Source organism: Phacochoerus africanus, chromosome 6 (genome assembly GCF_016906955.1).
Source record: "Phacochoerus africanus isolate WHEZ1 chromosome 6, ROS_Pafr_v1, whole genome shotgun sequence".
In the NCBI taxonomy this organism is placed as follows: domain Eukaryota; kingdom Metazoa; phylum Chordata; class Mammalia; order Artiodactyla; family Suidae; genus Phacochoerus; species Phacochoerus africanus.
Genome location: NC_062549.1, coordinates 67086792 through 67105881, shown reverse-complemented (window position 1 = coordinate 67105881; position 19090 = coordinate 67086792). Strand labels below are relative to the sequence as shown.

General features: G+C 40.1%; 1 protein-coding gene across 1 annotated transcript in view; it reads left to right on the top strand.

Moving 5' to 3' along the window:
* The window catches only part of PREX2 (phosphatidylinositol-3,4,5-trisphosphate dependent Rac exchange factor 2), a 280051-nt gene that overhangs the window by 139374 nt on the left and 121587 nt on the right, over nt 1-19090 (top strand). Inside the window, exons 19-23 of the mRNA XM_047783794.1 lie at nt 3774-3859; nt 8612-8748; nt 12136-12253; nt 14598-14782; nt 17099-17260. Of these exons, the coding sequence (XP_047639750.1) occupies nt 3774-3859; nt 8612-8748; nt 12136-12253; nt 14598-14782; nt 17099-17260 (688 nt within the window). The remainder of the gene's footprint in view (nt 1-3773; nt 3860-8611; nt 8749-12135; nt 12254-14597; nt 14783-17098; nt 17261-19090) is intronic.

Sequence of the window (19090 nt, the reverse complement as noted above, 5' to 3'; positions counted from 1 at the left end):
ATAATCTGAGGTTTTTTTGTTAAAAACATAAAATATGAATTTACTTGGAAAACGTTAGCTTTTCTTCTGGAAATCATTGATGGTGTGGTGTTCCTCTATCAGATTTCCATGGCTTGTTTAAGCAATTACTTAATTAAGATAAGTCATAGGAAGTGTTTCACATAATGTCATAATGTACTATGATTATATCAAATTACTATTTAAATTGAATTATAGTATTTTTTCAACAGGAATAAGTAACTTCATTAATTTTAAGCTAAATGAAGGTTGCCACTTCAAAAAAATTTTTTAACCACTTATGAAAATATTCTATGTATACATAGTATAGTAGTCTTCCCTATCTTAATATATATATTTTTAGCAATAGCTAGGTCCATCATTCATCTTAAGAGTTGAGGCCTAACGGTCTACATTCTGCAGCATCATCAAGGTAGATGCTTTAGCTTTTAGCAGAAGCTTACCAAGGGGTCTAAAGGAGTGAGTGTGACTCATTCAAGTTACTAATTTAGGAAGGCTTTGAGATCGAGGGCAGCAAATACCATAACAGTGTCTTCTCTGTAAACCTAATTATGATCTATTACTCCCCGTTTATCCAACTCTAGCTAGGATGAGGCTTGCCTAGTGACCTACCTCTGGGCAATTTGAGGGCATTTAAAGGAAAAGGGAAAATGGAAAAGGGATGGGGCAGTAGTATCCCCAAATAATTGTGAGTAAACATAAAGGCCCTCCTTGCGGCCTTTTGCCCCCTGATTTAAATTGTGCATGTACTCGTTCACTGGTCTTAGACATTTCAAGTAAGAGGACTTTGAAGTCATCAACTTCAGTGCTAAATAGAAAGGGGCAAATCCTTAGTCCTGCACTGCGTTGTTATGAGTAGATCTGGAACCTGTGTCTTCTGACTTTTCCCTCCATGTTATAATGTTATAACGTTGCACAGTATCTGGAACCCTACATTTCTGGTCCAGTTTCAAGTCCCCTTTTCACTCTTTGCTTGCTAATTGTGTGGCTTCAACCCCCTCATCCATTTAAAAAAAAAAAAAAAGCGATGATAAGAGTGCCTGTGTCACAGAGGTGATAAGAACGTTAAATAAATCTAGACTTGTAAAGAACCTACTCTGTGTTCGGCACATAGTATGGCCTCCAGTGATATTATCTCTGATACTTATCTTTTCTATCATTTCATTTTTTTTAGGGCCACACCCATGGTATATGGAGGTTCCCAGGCTAGGGGTTGAATCAGAGCTGCAGCTGCCAGGCTACACCACAGCCACAGCAACGTGAGATCTGAGCTGCATCTGCCACCTACACCATAGCTCATGGCAATGCTGGATCCTTAACCCACTGAGCAGGCCAGGGATTGAACCTGCATCCTCATAGATGTTAGTCGGAGTAGTTTCTGCTGAGCCACAACGGGAACTCCTCATTTCTTTTTTTTTTTCATTGCTTCTTTATTATATTAAGAGCAATTTCACATGGTATTTCAAAATGGTTTTGAGGATGAAGTACTCGGTTTTTTTTTTCCTTTTTATTTTTATTTGGTTTGAAATATTATAACCTTTCTTTTGTGTCTTTATTCTAACACATGATTCCTATAAATCATTCTAATGTTTTCTTACAATAGCTACTTATAATTTGTGTAGTATCCTGTTTGGTAGGGAAGGGCAAAAACATGAGAGGTAAATAGAACAGAATTTTTCTTTTGAACCCAGCTGTCCTTTGCACTTGATAACAACAAGGAATTTTTCAAAAGGCTTTGTAGCAGACAATTTAGCGCCCTTATTTGAGACAGGAAATGAGCATTCCTCTCGTATAAATTTAATTTTTCTTTTAATAGATAATATAGTGGTCCCAGCAGGGAAATATGTTTTCCAAACGCTGTTTTCTGAAGAGACTTCCAGTATTATGAACAAAAATGCATCTCGGGGTGTTCTGGACAAATTTCATTAAGAAAAAAAAATCTTCTTGAAGGTTAGAGGAAGGGCAACCTTGCCTAGCAATAGAAGAATGATAGGAAATGTTGCTTAGGAAGAGTTGAGATTCCACTATGAATTCCTTATAATCCGAAAGCAGCAATAACTCATCATGGCCTGAAAACTCCAAGTTATTTCTGTAAAAGTGAACTCTCCTATGTAATAACGTCGAGAAGCAGGAGCGACTTTGGTTTTTTATTTCATGCTCACAAGAGGTACTTATTCCCTTTTCTTTTCCTTAGTCAGTCTTCTCCCATTTTCCAGTCTATCTTTGACAGACACTGATAACAAGGTGCTGTTCAAAGAAGCAGGTACAGCTTCATGTGCCAAAGTGTTTAATTAAGGGTAAAGAATAAATTAGTTCCTGGGCCTCTGTCCCGCCAACGCACAGGTTGCATCATGGTGTGCAACCTAATTTAGAATAACATTTTCAAGATTCCCTGGAACAGGCAGTTGGCATGTCTATCCCGGAATGCCGGAAGGTCTGCCGGGTTATATTTTAAATCATGGGCCAGCCTCTGCCCTTAGTCCTAGATGCAGTGTATGGCCTTCTTGAGTTTTCTAGACACAGTGTTGCTCAAACTGCTCCTATAGCTCTTTTATAAACTGCGAATAAGTGCTGCAGTTCTAACCTCAGGCTCTGACCAAGGTGCCCTTGAAGTGCTGCCAACTTTTATTTCGTGATTAATTCATCATCTTTTGGAAAATGCTTTTGTTTCTTGGGCATCAAGAGCTATCCATCAGAATTTAGTGCATGGTGTTCATTTGTCTTTGCTCTGTAGGCCATCTATTAAACTCATTTTGATTGTTATGATGTTTTGTCTTATCTCATGTGCATTGCTGCTCCCTGATTCCTGCCTTGCTTCCAAGGATGAGCTCATTTATTTCTGACAACCGGACAGCCCTCCCTGGTTTGTCATGACACCCGATTCAAGGTCTCCTTCCCTTCATTTTCTTTTCCATGTGGATTCGTTAGAAATGTTGCTTTTTGGAGTTCCCACTGTGGCTCAGCGATTAATGAACCCGACCAGCATCCATGCGGACTCGGGTGGGTTTGATCCCTGGCCTCGCTCAGTGGATTAAGAATCCAGCATTGCCGTGAGCTGTGGTGTAGGTCGCAGATGCGGCTGGGATCCTACGTTGCTGTGGCTGTGGTCTAGGCTGGCGACTGCAGCTCCAATTGGACCCCTAGCCTGGGAACTTCCATATGCCGCAGGTGTGGCCCCAAAAAGACAAAAAAAAAAGTTGTTTTCCTCATTCATGTTTACTTTTGATGTATTATCCTTTTAAAACTCCATTGAATAAATATGAAAGTTAATCATAGTCTTAGGTTATTTTGATGTCGTGTTTGGCAGATCTTTTCTTTTTCAACTGGCTCTTTGTTGTTGCTCTTTGATGAAGTTCCCAACAGGTGGACGTGGATGAGCCCTGTGTTTCTTTTATGTCAATTTTTACGGTGAGATTCTACCGCTCACCGACGCCTTCTTTGTCAGAGTCAACGAAGGAGAGAAGCTTCCATGGTATTCAGTACTTACATAGTTCATAGCAGGATGCAGGGCGCCTGACCAGAGGTTTCTCTTTTAAGCAACACTGACACCCCCCAAAGCAATTTTAACATCATGTTTCCTTGGGAACTCTGGCTCCGTTGAGGAGTTCATCCAAGTTATCCAGCTCCTAAGTGAACCCTGTAGACCTTCGACCCATATTCATTGAAAGAGTGAATAAAGGTGCAGACAGCTATTGTTTTAATCAGGTGTGTGTGGCATGTGAAAGTCATCGTACCATATTTTCCATTGATTTCAGGACAGTGAAAATCCCAGATTCAGCTGAGGGACTTGGATTCCAGATCCGAGGCTATGGCCCATCGGTGGTGCACGCAGTAGGAAGAGGTGAGAAGTTCATCCTCTGTGATAACCAGCTCGCCAGCATGTCTGGTTGTTCCTTGCTGAACAAGGACATGTTTATCATGTGCATATTCCGAAGTTCTCACTGTGGCTTAGTGGCTTAAAGACCCGACAGAGTGTCTATGAGGATGCAAGTTTGATCCCCTGGCTCCACTCAGTGGGTTAAGGATTCGGAGTTGCTGCAAGATGTGGTGTAGATCACAGATGCAGTTCAGATCCAGTGTTGCTGTGGCTGTGGTGTAGGCTGGCAACTACAGCTCCTATTTGACCCCTAGCCGGGGAACTTCCATATGCTGCAAGTGCGGCCCTAAAAAGAAAAAAAAAAAATTGCATTATCTTGTTGCTGTGATTTTTCTCATTCATATTTTAGCTGTATTAGCTCCATGGCAGTATATTCCTAAAGCAGTATTAAAAACAAAAGTCTTCAGATTGTAAGACGTATTTGTCATTAGTAAAAATGCCTAAGAGAGCGATGCTTCCCAATCTTACTTTTCTGCATCTTCAGTTGAGTCAAAGGATGTAATGATTTTAAGGTTGTTTTGTTTTCCTCTGATGGCAGGTTATTATATTTTTGTTAGTAAATCAAAGGGGTACATATTCGGGTTTACGAATGATCTGTGTGCTTTAAGTAATGCCCGGTGCTATATGATTACTTCAAGTATTCTCATAAATCATGCATTTTGTAAACCACAAAATGCATTTTAAAATGTGACCAAAAACTTATGTTATATTTTATTCTCTTTTTGTTTGACAGGCAAATCAGCCTTTGATATCTCTTGTGAACATATGTCTTTTTAAATTTTGTACTAACACTGGTGTGATTTAAGGGAGTAGCTGTTAGATGCCACATTGCTAACCATAGTCAATAAATTGCTGCCATAGCAAGAAGTGTCACTAGAAGCTTAAGAAGCCATGTATGTACCTTAGCAAGAGACAGACATGCTTTTCATTTCTAAGATGTGTGAAATGTAAGGCATCTTAACATCATCACCCCAGCGTTTAAATCGGAAAATTTTGAGAGGGCCTTGCTATCAGAATCAAATTTATCAAGAACATACTGGCTAGACCTCTATTAGATTATAAAATTTCTTTCATTGGTGTACATATAATAAAAACTAATCTTTCAAAAATGCGCCCGTTCACTCAGTTTTAAAACATGTAGATTAATAGACATTTAAAATGTTTCCAATAACTCATTAAAATTATCCAGCTGAAACAGGGTGCATTTTTCAACCAAAATGGGATACTTGATACATCAGATGTCATCTTCATTTTCCCTAAACCACAAAGGAGCATGTTTCATTATTAGTACTGTAGAATAATGGAAAACCTGAGCAAAGCAAGTTGTACCTCCTTCCCTATTACGGTGTCTTTTTTTTTTTTTTTTTGTCTTTTTAGGGCCTCACTCAACTCCAGATCTGAGCGGCATATGGAGGTTCCCAGGCAAGGGGTCTAATCAGAGCTGTAGCCGCCGGCCTGCACCACAGCCACAGCAACGCCAGATCCAAGCCGCGTCTGTGACCTACACGACAGCTCACAGCAACGCCGGATCCTTAACCCACTGAGTGAGGCCAGGGATCAAACCCCCAACCTCATGGTTCCTAGTTGGATTCATTTCCACTGTGCCACAACGGGAACTCCCTATTACAGTGTCTTTTAAGAGCAAGGATCTATTTTGGGGTCTTAGACATAGGATAAGGTCAAGTCTTTTTGCTTCTGAGGAGTAAAAGAAAGAAATACTCATGTGTTCTTCCTTTTGAGTATTTATTAAGTAAGTTATTAGTCTGTGGTGCCCTTTTGCCTTGTAATGTTGCCGTCAGAGAAAGAACCTTCTTTCCCATTTTTCTTCTCTAGCCCTTTCCCATGGTCACACACTAGAGCGTATCAATACCTGGGTTTTCCTCTGGGGACTCTCCAGTTCCAGTAGGCCCATTTCTGACTACAGTCTCTCTCTTGGTGTCTTATCACTTTGATAGTCTCATGTTGATGTTGTCTTTTTTTTTTTTTTTTTTTTTTTTTTTTTTTAAGGGCTGCACCCTCGGCATATGGAAGTTCCCAGGCTAGGGGTCAAATTGGAGCTGTAGCTGCTGTCCTACGCCACAAGACACAGCAACTCCAGATCTGAGCTGTGTCTGTGACCTACACCACAGCTCAGAGCAACGGTGGGTCCTTAACCCACTGAGCGAGGCCAGGGATTGAACCCACATCCTCGAGGATCCCAGCCAGGTTCATTTCCGCTGAGCCACAATAGGAACTCCATGTTCAGTTGTTCCTTATTAAAATAATCAAAGAAACAAAATGATCTTAAACGGAACAGCAAACACATAACCTTCCCTCTTCCTTGTTTTCCCCTCTAGATCCTTTCTACTCGAGGTGTTGGTCCACAGACCTACAGCATTGGCCTTACCTGGGAGCTGGGTAGATATGCAGAGTCTCAGGCCCCTCCGGGACAAACTGAGTTAGAATTTGCCTTTTAACAAGACTCCCAGGTGATTGGTATGCTGGCAAAGATCGAGACCCTTAGCTCTAGAATAATACTCTCATAAATTTTATTTTTATCAAATTTCCTGAAATGGTAGTCTGTATTTTTGCTGGCCCTTCCTCACTTCCTATTTGAATTTTAGCCCAGGGCTGTAGATATCTCCCCCCCACCTCCTACCCACATCTCCAAGAGTAACTTGTGTCTTAATGAGGGTAATCATGGACTTAACTGGAAAATACCATGGGCATTGAGAGACCTTGTCTTAACTGAATATTCTGTTACATTAGTTTAACCTTACTACTCCTGTTTGCCTAAAACGTTCATCTCTTGATTTCTGTGATAGTGCTTTTCAGATTTCTCTCTTACCCCTCCTCTTCCAGCTCTTCATCTATTGACCCTAGTAATAAAAAATCTACTGGCCCTCTCTTCTCTGTCTTCTTGTTCTCCATAAACAATCACACTGATCCTCTTTGCTGAGGATTTCTGAATCTATTTCTCCAGCCCAGATCTCTTCAGTTTGGTAGCCTGGATCTAATTGCGCATTAAACATCTCCACCTAAATGCCCCTTTGGCACCTTAAAACCCAGTATCATCCTCAACTGAACTTTTCATCTGTTCTCTGAAGCCTGGTTTACTTCTGTATTTTCTCTTTATTTGAATGATTCCATCTATTCAGCCGCTGGGTCCAAAGGCACAGGAGCGACCCCAGGGTTCTAGCCTCTCCATCCGCTTCATCATCAAAAATCAACTATTTGATCTCATTCCCCTTTATAACTAATGCTTCCTTAACCCCAGCCTGGGAATTTGCAGTAGATGCTTGCCGCAATTTTGATGTTTGACTTAAACCCATCCTCTGTGTTGGGAGATCATGTCGCATCTCTTCTTAAAATTCTTAAATGTCTTTCCGCTTGTGTATAGAGTGTGGTTCACACCCTGAGGATTTGCACAAAGCACACGAGGACTTCACAATGTGGCTCTGCTCTGCTCCCCAGTCTCTTCAGCCCACGTACATTCTGAGCTCACCCCGACTGCTCGTATGTCCCTAAACACCCAGGTTATTTCTTGACACAGTGCCTCTTTTCAGGCTGTTCTTTCTGCTGAGATTCGGTCCCTCCCTCAAGAGTCAGTTCAGTCCAGAAAAACCACTTCATATTTCTGGCAGTGAATTTTAATGAGGAGAAAATGCATACTCTCTTCTTGAATATAAATTATGTTTTTCAAGATGTTTAATGAGAGAAGATGGAAGTTCATGGGAGAAACTGCTTCCAAAGGAAGCCTCTTCTAACCTACTTAGGAAAAGTTTTACAATTATTGATATGAATTATTTTCATTATATTTAGCAATGGTGCTTTGTAAATGTTGACTTGCTTGGAATATCAAATAGTGCTATTGGAAAGTTCGGAAAATCTTAACTCACTGGTTAGGATATGCCAGTATATCTGGGCAAATAAAAGATGGAGAGTTGATGTTTTCTGATTAATTGTATTCTCTGGTTCCTGACCTTTTATGGATATCCTGAACTCTGCTTTTTCTTAGCAAATCTAGTTGCCAATTGACTTGATTTTTTTCCTTAAGAATTTCTTTTAATTGTTGGTATTTTAAAAAATGAAAGTGGATCCTATTTTTAATATTTAGAGATTTCATAGACTAAAGGAAGATAAGGAAACCCTATGTTTCTGGCTTTCTCACTGTGCTATTGTATGTATATGCATATTTAGAAAATGTGATTGATTAGCCTGATTAGCATTATAAAGGTGTCTTTACAATAGCCCTCCAATCGAATTCTAAGAGGGGTGGGAAGATACTCCTGTTAAACCCAGTTCGAGGGCCAGTTAAAGAGCAGAGAGAGTGATGCTATCAGAACCAAATCCATCAAGAACATGCTCGATAGGTCTTTTTTTTTTTTCTTTGTCTTTTCTAGGGCCGCACCAGCAGCATACGGAGGTTCCCAGGCTAGGGGTCAAATGGGAGCTACAGTTGCCGGCCTACACCACAGCCACAGCAACGCTGGATCCAAGCCACATCTGTGACCTGCACCACAGCTCACGGCAATGCCAGATCCTTAACCCACTGAGTGAGGCCAGGGATCGGACCCGCAACTTCATGGTTCCTAGTCGGATTCGTTAACCACTGAGCCACAATGGGACCTCCGATCTTTACCATATCTTACAATCGCCTTCCCTACTGTATATGGGGTAAAAATGAATCTTATTCCTCCAATCAGTGCTTGGCAATCTTCTCCTTTGTATTGAAAGGAACCGTGGCTGCAGCTGCTGGTCTTCACCCTGGACAGTGCATCATCAAAGTAAACGGAATCAATGTCAGTAAAGAGACCCATGCCAGCGTTATTGCCCACGTCACAGCCTGCAGGAAGTACAGGAGACCAACGAAGGTAAACTGCCCTCAGTCGGTGGTGCTCTCATCACAAACTGGCACCGAAGGCCTTGGGGACAGCGTGGGATAGTGCAGAGTTGTTTGTGGCTTCCACGGCCAGGGTCATGTTGTCAATCTCATAATGATTCTTTTATTTGCATAGTTAGTTATAATCAGTGATGCTTAAATGGCTACACTTTACTGCTGCAGTATTTTTTTTTGTCTTTTTGTCTTTTTAGGGCCGTACCCGCATCATATGGAGGTTCTCAGGCTAGGGGTTGAATTGGAGCTGCTGTTGCTGGCCTACACCACAGCCACAGTAATGCAGGATCCGAGCCATGTCTGTGACCTACATCACAGCTCACAGCAGCTGATCCTTAACCCACCGAGTGAGGCCAGGGATTGAACCCTCATCCTCGTGGATACTTGTTGGGTTTGTTAACCACTGAGCCATGATGAGAACTCCTGCTACAGTATTATCTGCTCTAGAGTGCCAGATCCTGGCCTAGCAGTCAGGATCTGGCATTGTTGCTGCTCTGACTCAAGGTCACTGCTATGGAGTGGGTTCGATCCATGGCCCAGGAACTTCCTCATGCTTCGGGCATGATCAGAAAGAAAAATAAATAAAAAGTGCCCTGATGTATATTTATTTTCATTGTGATGTGAGTTTTCAGATAGCTGAGGGTTTATCAATTTGAAATCTTCACCCTTGTGATTGCTTTAGAATCTGTGATGGTCATCGTGTCCCTATGTCTATATGTATGAATTACAAGCGCTTATACTGCTGATTATAAGACTTCTGTGAACAAGAAAACTTTATGGGTTTTACAGGATCTGTGATTGATTTTCAGATATATTTGTTTAGGTAACTAGATTTAGTTCTTAAAAGAAAATACCAAAATGTGCCTGCCATGACTTTAAATTTTAGGCACGGTCCTCTGATCCAAATTTTAAATGCCATGTGAAAATAAAATTAGAATCCTAATTTATAAGTGAAACTTATTGTCTTATGAGATACAAGTGAGTATTGGATTATAAGAAAAAAATTCTCTCAATTAACCAACTGAGTGCAAAAGCTAATTCAGAGGAAAGGCTTGCTGTTTTTTTTATCATGCATGGTGAAGTACTCTTTTCTGGATTTGAGAACATGGCTTTGTATCCAAAACAGAAAGGTGAACAGCTGTTTTTTCATAGACCAGGATTGACATCCTGCAAAATACCCAGCCTACAGGAAAAGAGCTGATCAATTTTGCCGACTAATAAAGTCACATGAGCATAGCAAACTGGAATTCACATGGAGATGCATAGGTCATTTGGGTTGACAGTATTTTAATATTAAACTATACTGGGTAGAGTTTTAAAAAAACACTTCTGAAATGGTCAGTCTTTCCCCTTCTGTCAGAATTTTAATAAGTCACCAAATTTAAGCTTCATTTCTTTTCCTTCTCCTTACCTTCCTTCTTGGAGAAGTACTGACCAGTGACATAATTAAGAAAAGCAATAAATGGACAGTGACATTCGCTAAAGGAATACCATGCTCTATGAGGTATCCATTGCCGCAAACCAGACTGTCCCCAAATTTCATGACTTGGAACAACAATGATTAATCATTTCTCTTGAGTCTGCGGGTTGCCTGGGTGTTGGTTCCTGTGAGGTCGCTGGCATGGCTTCATTCTGCTGGGACCTGACTTCCCCTCCTGACGGCCGCTCACTCCAGAGTTCCTCCAGCATAGCTTTCCTTTCTAGTCTTCGGCAGCATTTTCCTTTCCGCATGGTGTCTGGGTTTCAGAAGGGAATATAGCAAATGATCAGTTCTCTACATCATGCTTGCTACTGTCCCTTTGGAGAAGTCAGATCTTATGACCAAGCCCAGGTTCAGTGCAGAAGGAGCTACACAGAGGTGTGGATTCTGGGGGAATTAGTTTTCTAGAGACCACACCAGGTTACCAAGATGTCTTTGAATGATGTTAACTAGCCTTTTAATGATGTAGAGCAATGGGATAATTAAACACAATAGTTAATACACAAGAAAAATGGATAATACAAATTATAGCACCCATCAGTAGTGTGACTCAGTTTATCATCTTACCTAGGAAAAGTACAAGCATTAAAGTCATGCAACCCTGAAAGCATTTGCTTGGTAGTCATTTCATCTCTCTCATTTTTTAATTTTTTGTCTTTTTGTTCTTTTAGGGTATATGGAGGTTTCCAGGCTAGGGGTCCAATCAGAGCTGTAGCTGCCGGCCTACACCAGAGCCACAGCAACGCCAGATCCAAGCCAAGTCTGCAACCTACACCACAGCTCATGACATCACCGGATCCTTAACCCACTGAGTGAGGCTAGGGATCGAACCTGCAACCTCATGGTTCCTAGTCAGATTCATTTCCTCTGCACCACGACAGGAACTCTTCATCTCTCTCATTTATCTAAATAAGACAGGAACTGCTACTTCATATAAAATATGGGGGGATTTATGATGTGGAAGAATTAAAAGATAGTTACATCATTTGGGAACCTAATAAGATGAGAGAGGTTCCTCCAGTTTTCATATTGGTTTGATTCACAAAAACAATTAAATGTTTTAAGATACATATGACTCTTGAGAGCATTTATATAATTTGTACACTTATAAATGGTTCATTTTTCAGAACACTGTCCATATAGCATTTATCTATTTTAAAATGTAGTTTATAATTCATTTTAAGATACACTCAAGGCATTTAAATAAGACACTTGGGAAATGCATCTTATTTAAAAACTTATCTTTGGAAGATAAAAATTTCAAGCTTAAGGAGTTCCGTGGTGGTTCAGCTGGTTAAGGATCCAGTGTTGTCACTTCAGTGGCCCAGGACGATGCTGTGGCTTGCGTTCAGTTCCTGGCCTGGAAGCTTCCAAAGGCCAGGGGTGTGGCAAAAAAAAAAAAAATACAAGCTTAAAAAAAATCAGCTTCGAAGTTCTCATTGTGGAGCAGCGGAAAAGGATCTGACTAGTAACCATGAGATTATGGGTTTGATCCCTGGCCTCGCTCAGCGGGTTAAGAATCCGGTGTTGCTGTGAGCTGTGATACAGGTCACAGACGCAGCCTGGATCCTGAGTTGCTGTGGCCAGCAGCTGTAGCTCCATTTTGACCCCTAGCCTGGGAACTTCCATATGCTGCAGGTGTGGCCCTAAAAAGCAAAAAAAAGAAAAAGAAAAAGAAAAAAAATCAGCTTTTTAATCAATATTAATTGACATCTACTTCCTGGTAGTTTCTGATGTTAGTTTTCCTTCTCTTTCAAATTTTATGATATTTAAACTAGGAGAATAAATAATATTGTCCACTCTTCTGCATGTTTATAAAGTGGATTTGCATTTTAGGAAGCAGTAATACCTCTGAGGTTTCTTTCTCCCCCCCCCCATTTTCAGCAAGATTCCATACAGTGGGTTTATAACAGCGTTGAGAGTGCTCAGGAAGACCTTCAGAAGTCTCACTCCAGACCTGCTGGAGATGAAGCAGGGGATGCGTTTGACTGCAAAGTAGAAGGTGAGTTCCTCTTTTTTTCTCCGTGTTCACTTCAAGGTGACTTTGCCTAGTCCTAGTTATGGAAAACTTTGTATGTTCCAGCCACTTCTTTAGTCATCATCTCAAATAGATGTCATGTCAAATCTTTATGTCATGCTAGCTGGTAGCTCACATAGAATAGCTATGATATGATCTTAGGTGCCTTCTTGAATCTTTTACATGGATTATCTCATCAAGCCATCAAAACCAAAAATCTCATAAAGGTTCGATTATCATCATCCTCATTTTATGGGCAAAGAAATTGATGCCCATGTAGGTTAATGGATGTACCCAAGCTAATAAGTGGTAGAATGAGGCTTCAAACCCAAGTGTTTCCTTAGTTTGAGTTTAAATGTGCAGACTTCCCACTCCAATGTGGTTCACAAACCAGCAGCATCAGCCTCACCTGAGTTCAGACAGAGATGCAGAATCTCAACCCCATCTCATATCTGCTAATTGGGAAACTCTATTTTTAAGATCTTATCTGTATGTACGTTACGATTGAGAAGCCCTGGTTTAGAAGGTCTGTAGTTCCTTTGAAAATACTTTCCTTTTTTCTTTTCTTAAAAATTGAAATATAGTTGATTTATAATGTTGTCTTAGTTTCAGGTGTACAACAAAGTGAATCAGTTATATTTTTATGTATATATGCGTGTATATATGTGTGTGTGTGTGTATTCTTTTTCAGATTTTCCATTATAGGTTATTACAAGATACTGAATATAGTTCCCTGTGCTTATACAGTAGGTCCTTGTTCAGATAATATTTTCTTGATTTGAGTAACTTTTACTGTATTCTCACATTGACAATAATGAAGGAGACAAATGAATAATGTGAAAACGAGGACTGGAGAGATCTTTTGAAAAGAACTTGTCATTTCTGTTTTCTCAGAGAAACAAACCAGTAGATCACTCTATTGGATAGCTAAGGGTGAAAGGATTGAGGCAATTAGATTTATGTTTGCACTTGACCGATACCTGCAACTATTATTTCAAAACATTTTCACAAATCCTCACTTTATGTTTTCTTGGTATCTTTCCACTCATATTATAGGTGGCTATCTCTGGCCTTTTTATTGTGCTATTAGTTTCTTCCAAACCAGCACAGCGGGAGAATTCTCTGTTCATACTGATCGTATGGGAGATACTTAGGAAAAGCTCTTTTCCCTCCGCTCCTGGAAGGTTATTTGGTAGGAGCCACTCAGATCATGGACAATAGTAGAAATATTTCAGCCTTGGAGCAGCAACACTGTAACAATAAATCAGCTTGCTTATTTATTTAAACCAGGACACATCTCAGGACCTTATCATGAGGCTTTTATTCCTCATTTATACTTAGTTTTGCTCATCATCATTGGTACCGTGGTGAAAGATAGAGCAGGTTAATGAGATGCTCAGGAAATTGATTTCCGGCTATTCTAGGACTTAATTCTTTTGAAGTAAAGCATTTTTCTGCCTTTGCCTATTTATATTGACTGTTTGTGCTATTCTAAGGCTTAATTGTTTTAAGTAAACTAATACTCTCTTTTTGCTTAGTTAATATTTAGTCTTTGATTCCTCAGCAGTTTCTTGCTTGAGATTTTTTTTTCCCCTAGCTGACTGATTATTGGCCCCAAACCTATAGGAATACATTCCAGATGGAAATGTTATTACAGTGAACAATGACCCATTTTTCTCAATGAGTTAACTTCAGAAGAGGCTGTTGGGAAAAACTCAGGCGCTCTGTGCGGAAAAATAATTATTGCATCTCCTTTTTGTTTCCTCAGTACAATGTTATGTTTTTGTTTTTGTTTTTTGCTTTGAGAAAATTTTTGTACAGTGTTCAAGGCTGTTTTAAGAAACTTGACTTTGAGTTTTGCCTGCTTTAAATGAAAAAATATAAAATTGTATGTTTAATGTTTATACAGGTAAATAGGTATAAATATGATCCTAGCTCGAAATAGATGTGCAAAGATAAGACGAGTCATTTTAAAGTAGTAAGATTTGTGTCAGTCAATTTTAAAAACAAGAATATTTTTAAAAATAAGAATAGATGCTTCACTTAGCACATCAGATTTAGTCATCCTTTAAAGAGCTCTAAGAATTTTTCCCATTATTTGGGAGTTCCCTAGTGCTCAGTGAGTTAAGGATCTGGCATTATCACTCTGGCGTGGGGTCGCTGCTGTGTCATATGTTCAATCCCTGGCCCAGGAACTTCTACATGCTGAGGGCTCAGCCAAAAAAAAAAAAAAAAGAAAAGAAAAGAAAAAAGGCATTATTCACATCATTGTTTGAAGAGACTGAAAAATCCTCCCTGCATTTGCTGAATTAAATGCTTTGTATTCCAGAGGTAATTGACAAGTTCAACACCATGGCCATCATCGATGGGAAGAAGGAGCACGTGAGCCTGACGGTGGATAACGTCCACCTGGAGTACGGCGTCGTTTATGAGTATGACAGTACCGCTGGGATCAAGTGCAACGTCGTGGAGAAGATGATCGAGCCCAAGGGCTTCTTCAGCCTCACTGCCAAGGTATGAGGGTGCGATCAGGCAAAGGAAGGGGTTTGTTCTAAACAAAGTGACTGAAACCCTCCCCGACCCCCACTTTAAAAAATGTAAATAGCTAAATATGTTTCAGTGGTTCTCTCATTCAAGTTTTTTTCACCCATTACTCAGATGTGTACTGTTTTTTGTTTGTTTGTTTTGTCTTTTTGTCTTTTAGGGCTGCACCAGTGGCATGTGGAGGTTCCCAGTCTAGGGGTCAAATGGGGGCTGTAGCTGCCAGCCTACACCAGAGCCACAGCAACATGGGATCTGAGCTTCATCTGTGACCTACACCACAGCTCGCAGCAACACCAGATCCTTAACCCACTGAGAGAGGCCAGGGATCAAACCCGCATCCTCATGGATGCTAGTCCGGTTCGTTAACCACTGAGCCACGATCCCCCACCCCTTTTATGGCTCTCTTTTGGTGCACAATAATATATTAGATGGGACACTTGCCCAGGCAAGCATTCAGTTGATTTCAGATTCTGCAAGTCTCAGGTCTATTGCATAACATTTCCAGAAGCTTAGAGATCTGCTTAGGAATAGATTTTCAGGTATTGATGTAATTCTTAGTTGGGAAGGATGTTGTCCTTACAATAAAACAAGACAGGGAGGGAGGGAGAGGGTCTCCATCCAAATGGATAAAACACATGCTAAGTAGGAGGTGACCCTGTGTTTGCTTTTCATGATCCTTCCATACTGTAAATCCATCAGACTCCTATTGGACCCTCTGCAGGTGGGAGCTTTTGTGTTCCATCTGCTTTTGTATCACCCTGGGAGGATTCAGGTATTACAAGTAGGAAATATGGTATTCAGCTTCGCCACCCTTTTTTTTTCCATTTCAGCTCTGGTTTTAAATGTGTATGGTTGAAATGGCTCTAGCATTTATGCCATGCATTTAAAAAACAGTAGAATAAGATAATATAAAAATCCAAATGCACTATTTCAAAAATAATTATTTTTGATTTTGTTTTGCATTCTGAAAATGATTAAAAGAAAATCCCCTCTCTCTGATGGCTTTGTACCACTGTATGTGTCTGTTGATAGAAGATCTATATTTTTCAAAATGCAACCCCTTCCCAACTACACTATACTATTAAGAGGGTTCTTGGATGAGTTTGGGAGCAGGTTATTATATTATGTTATCTCATTTTCTAGCTATGTCAAATTTGCAAAATGATAGGGATTATTTTATACATGACAATGTATAGTGTAGTACCACACATATTTCCATTCTATACATGAAGAAAAGAAAGTCAAAGAAATTAAGTTTAACTAGGATCGTACTGCTAAAGATGACGTGAGCTCTAGTTTCTAGACTAGTGATTAAACCAAAAACTCACACTTTGTATTCTGCCAGACAGGAAATGGAGGTGGTGAGGGAGCTCAAATAAACAGTATCTATACGTTGTCTCTCTCACACGGTATTCTAAAAATGTCAGGTAAGGGTGTAATCAGTCTTTGAGATTTTCTTTTTTTGGCTACACCTATGTCATGTGGAAATTCCTAGGCCAGGGATTGAACCCACGCCACAGCAGCAACCTGAGCCCTAGCAGTGACAATGCTGGGTCCTTAACCCACTGAGCCGCCAGGGAATTCCAGTCCTTGTGATTTTCAAACAATCATAAATACTGCATATAAATGATACTTAAAATTAAATCTGAATTCATTGGCAATTCTCAGTGATTTGTGAGAAACACACACACACACACACATCTGCTGCCTTATAATTGATGCAAATAGCCAAAAGGATTCACTAATTGAGTATGTCACATGGATGTGTTTATCTGATGCTTTTATCAGATAGAGTTCAGGCACTGAAAGCAGCATTGCTTTTTACTTTAGTACAAGAGCCTAGTTTTTCATTCCTTTGGCAAACATTTGCTAAATGCAATCTCTGTACCAGGCTTTCAGTAGCAAGGAAGGATACAGTTTTCCTTAGTTTTTTGTTGTTCTATACCAAATTGAGAAAGAAAAAAAAAGTGTTCTGAGTGACTCACTAAAATATGGGCAATGCGTTCCCACATCAGAGGGTTCCCATTCATCCAGCAGGGAGTCTTTGAAGTCCACTCAGCTCCCTCAGGCAGCCTTTTAGAGCCAGCAGAAGGCAAAACATGAGATGCCAGGCATACGGGTCCATCACTTCACTGCCAGGGTTTAAGGAACATAGAAATGCCAGGCAGCTAAAAGAAGCCCTCTGGGGAAAGTCACCCTGTGTTGTGAAATGGTGAAAATTTTATTTGGCGTATCTTGAAAGTTTTATTTTCTTGTTCTGTCTGGTGGGTGTGTGTGTGCCTGCAGATTCTTGAAGCTCTGGCTAAAAGCGATGATCATTTTGTACAAAACTGCACCAGCCTTAACTCTTTGAATGAAGTGATTCCTATGGACCTTCAGAGTAAATTCAGCACCGTCTGCAGTGAAAAAATTGAGCACATATGTCAGAGAATATCCAGTTATAAGAAGGTAAAAGTTCTCTGTATATATTTTATAAGTAATTATTATTTAAATTATGATTTTAATGTCAAATTGAAGTCAATTCCTGATGTTTTCATTACTTATTTATATACCAGTTTATTGAAATAATGATAACATTTATATGGCATTTTAGAGTTTTTCAAATGCTTTTACATTTCTTATCCCATTGACCTCTGTAAACTTCTAAGCTTGGTCATTATTCCACATTGTCTGGATAGAGTAACTGAGGCCTAAAGAATTAAATCACTTACTGGCAAATATAAAATTGGAATTTAAATCCAGGCCACTGAATTCTGAAGTCAGATTTTAAAATTACACTATAGCTCTTCTTTCCTTGTTCTCTTAACAGAGGGAACAGGGCCCTCAATCAGAAAGTACATGGAGGAGTTCCCATTGTGGCTCAGTGGAAACGAATCTGACTAGGAACAATGAGGAACCATGGTTCAATCCCTGGCCTTGCTCAGTGGGTTAAAGATCTGGCATTGCTGTGGCTGTGGTGTAGGCCGGCAGCTGTAGCTCCAATTAGACCCCTAGCCTAGGAACCTTCACATGCCATGGGTGTGGCCCTAAAAAAACGACAAAAGACGAAAGACAAAACAAAAACAAAAACAAAAAAAACCCCACAGTACATGGAACATAGGCTGTTTTAAATGGATTCATTGCCTCACTCACTTGATACATTAATTGAGCACCTTTTGTGTGTGCCAGGCCCTGTTCTTGGTGCCAGCAATATGGCGGCAAAGGATGGAAGATCCTTCCTTCCCTGGTGCTTCCATTCGAGTAGGGGGGGCAACAAGAACAAAGCAAATAAGTTTCTTCCAAGGGGGAAAATCAAATATTAAAAGAACTGGGAGGAATTTAAAATTGGGAGGTATAATGGGAAGTGCCAGGGTGGGAACTCTAGACGGGGTGGGAACTCTAGAGGAAACATCTTTGAGAAAGCTTGCATCTGAATGACAAGTAGAAGTCTTCATTTATACTGGAGGAGGAAGCATCCAGGTAGGCAGAACAGCTGGTACAGAGGCTCCAAAGAGAAAGCCAGCATGTCAGGGCAAGAGTGACATGCTCCTAAAGTTTGGAGGCTGAGGCAGGGACCAGGAAGAGGATCTGAGGAAGCTCTTTATCTGTGTGTCCAGATATATCCATGTAGTCATAAGGAAATGTGTGAATAAATACCCAAGGGACTTCAACTTTCATTACCTTGGGTAGGGGGAGAGGCTGGGGTCACTATTTTTTCTTTGAGAGCTTCTTAGAATGTTTGTCTTGTTGAATATGTATGGCTGTCATAATTTTTTATAAGTCCGTTCACATGAAGAAAAATGATATTCAAGATCACTGTGGTACAACTTAGAGATTCTCATATTAAGTGAAGTAAGTTAGAAAGAGAAAGGCAAATATCATATGATACCACTTATATGTAGACTCTAAAATATGGCATAAATGACCGTATCTATAAAACAGAAACAGACTCCCATACATAGAGAACAGACTTGTGGTTGCCAAGAGTGTGGGGGCAGGAAGTGAGATGAACTGGGAGTTTGGGGTTAGTGGATGTAAACTATTCCATTTAGAATGGATAAGCAGTGAGGCCCTACTGTATAGCACAGGAAACTATATCTAATCTCCTGGGATAGACCATGATCCCAGGGAAAAGAATATTAAAAAGAATGTGTATATATATACATATATATACCTAAGTAACTTTGCCGTATACCAGAAAGTGACACAACATTGTAAATCAACTATAATTGAGTAAAAGAGATAAAAAAAAAAAAAAAGGATCACTGCAGAGCTGTTCATCCTCTTTCCATGACTGCT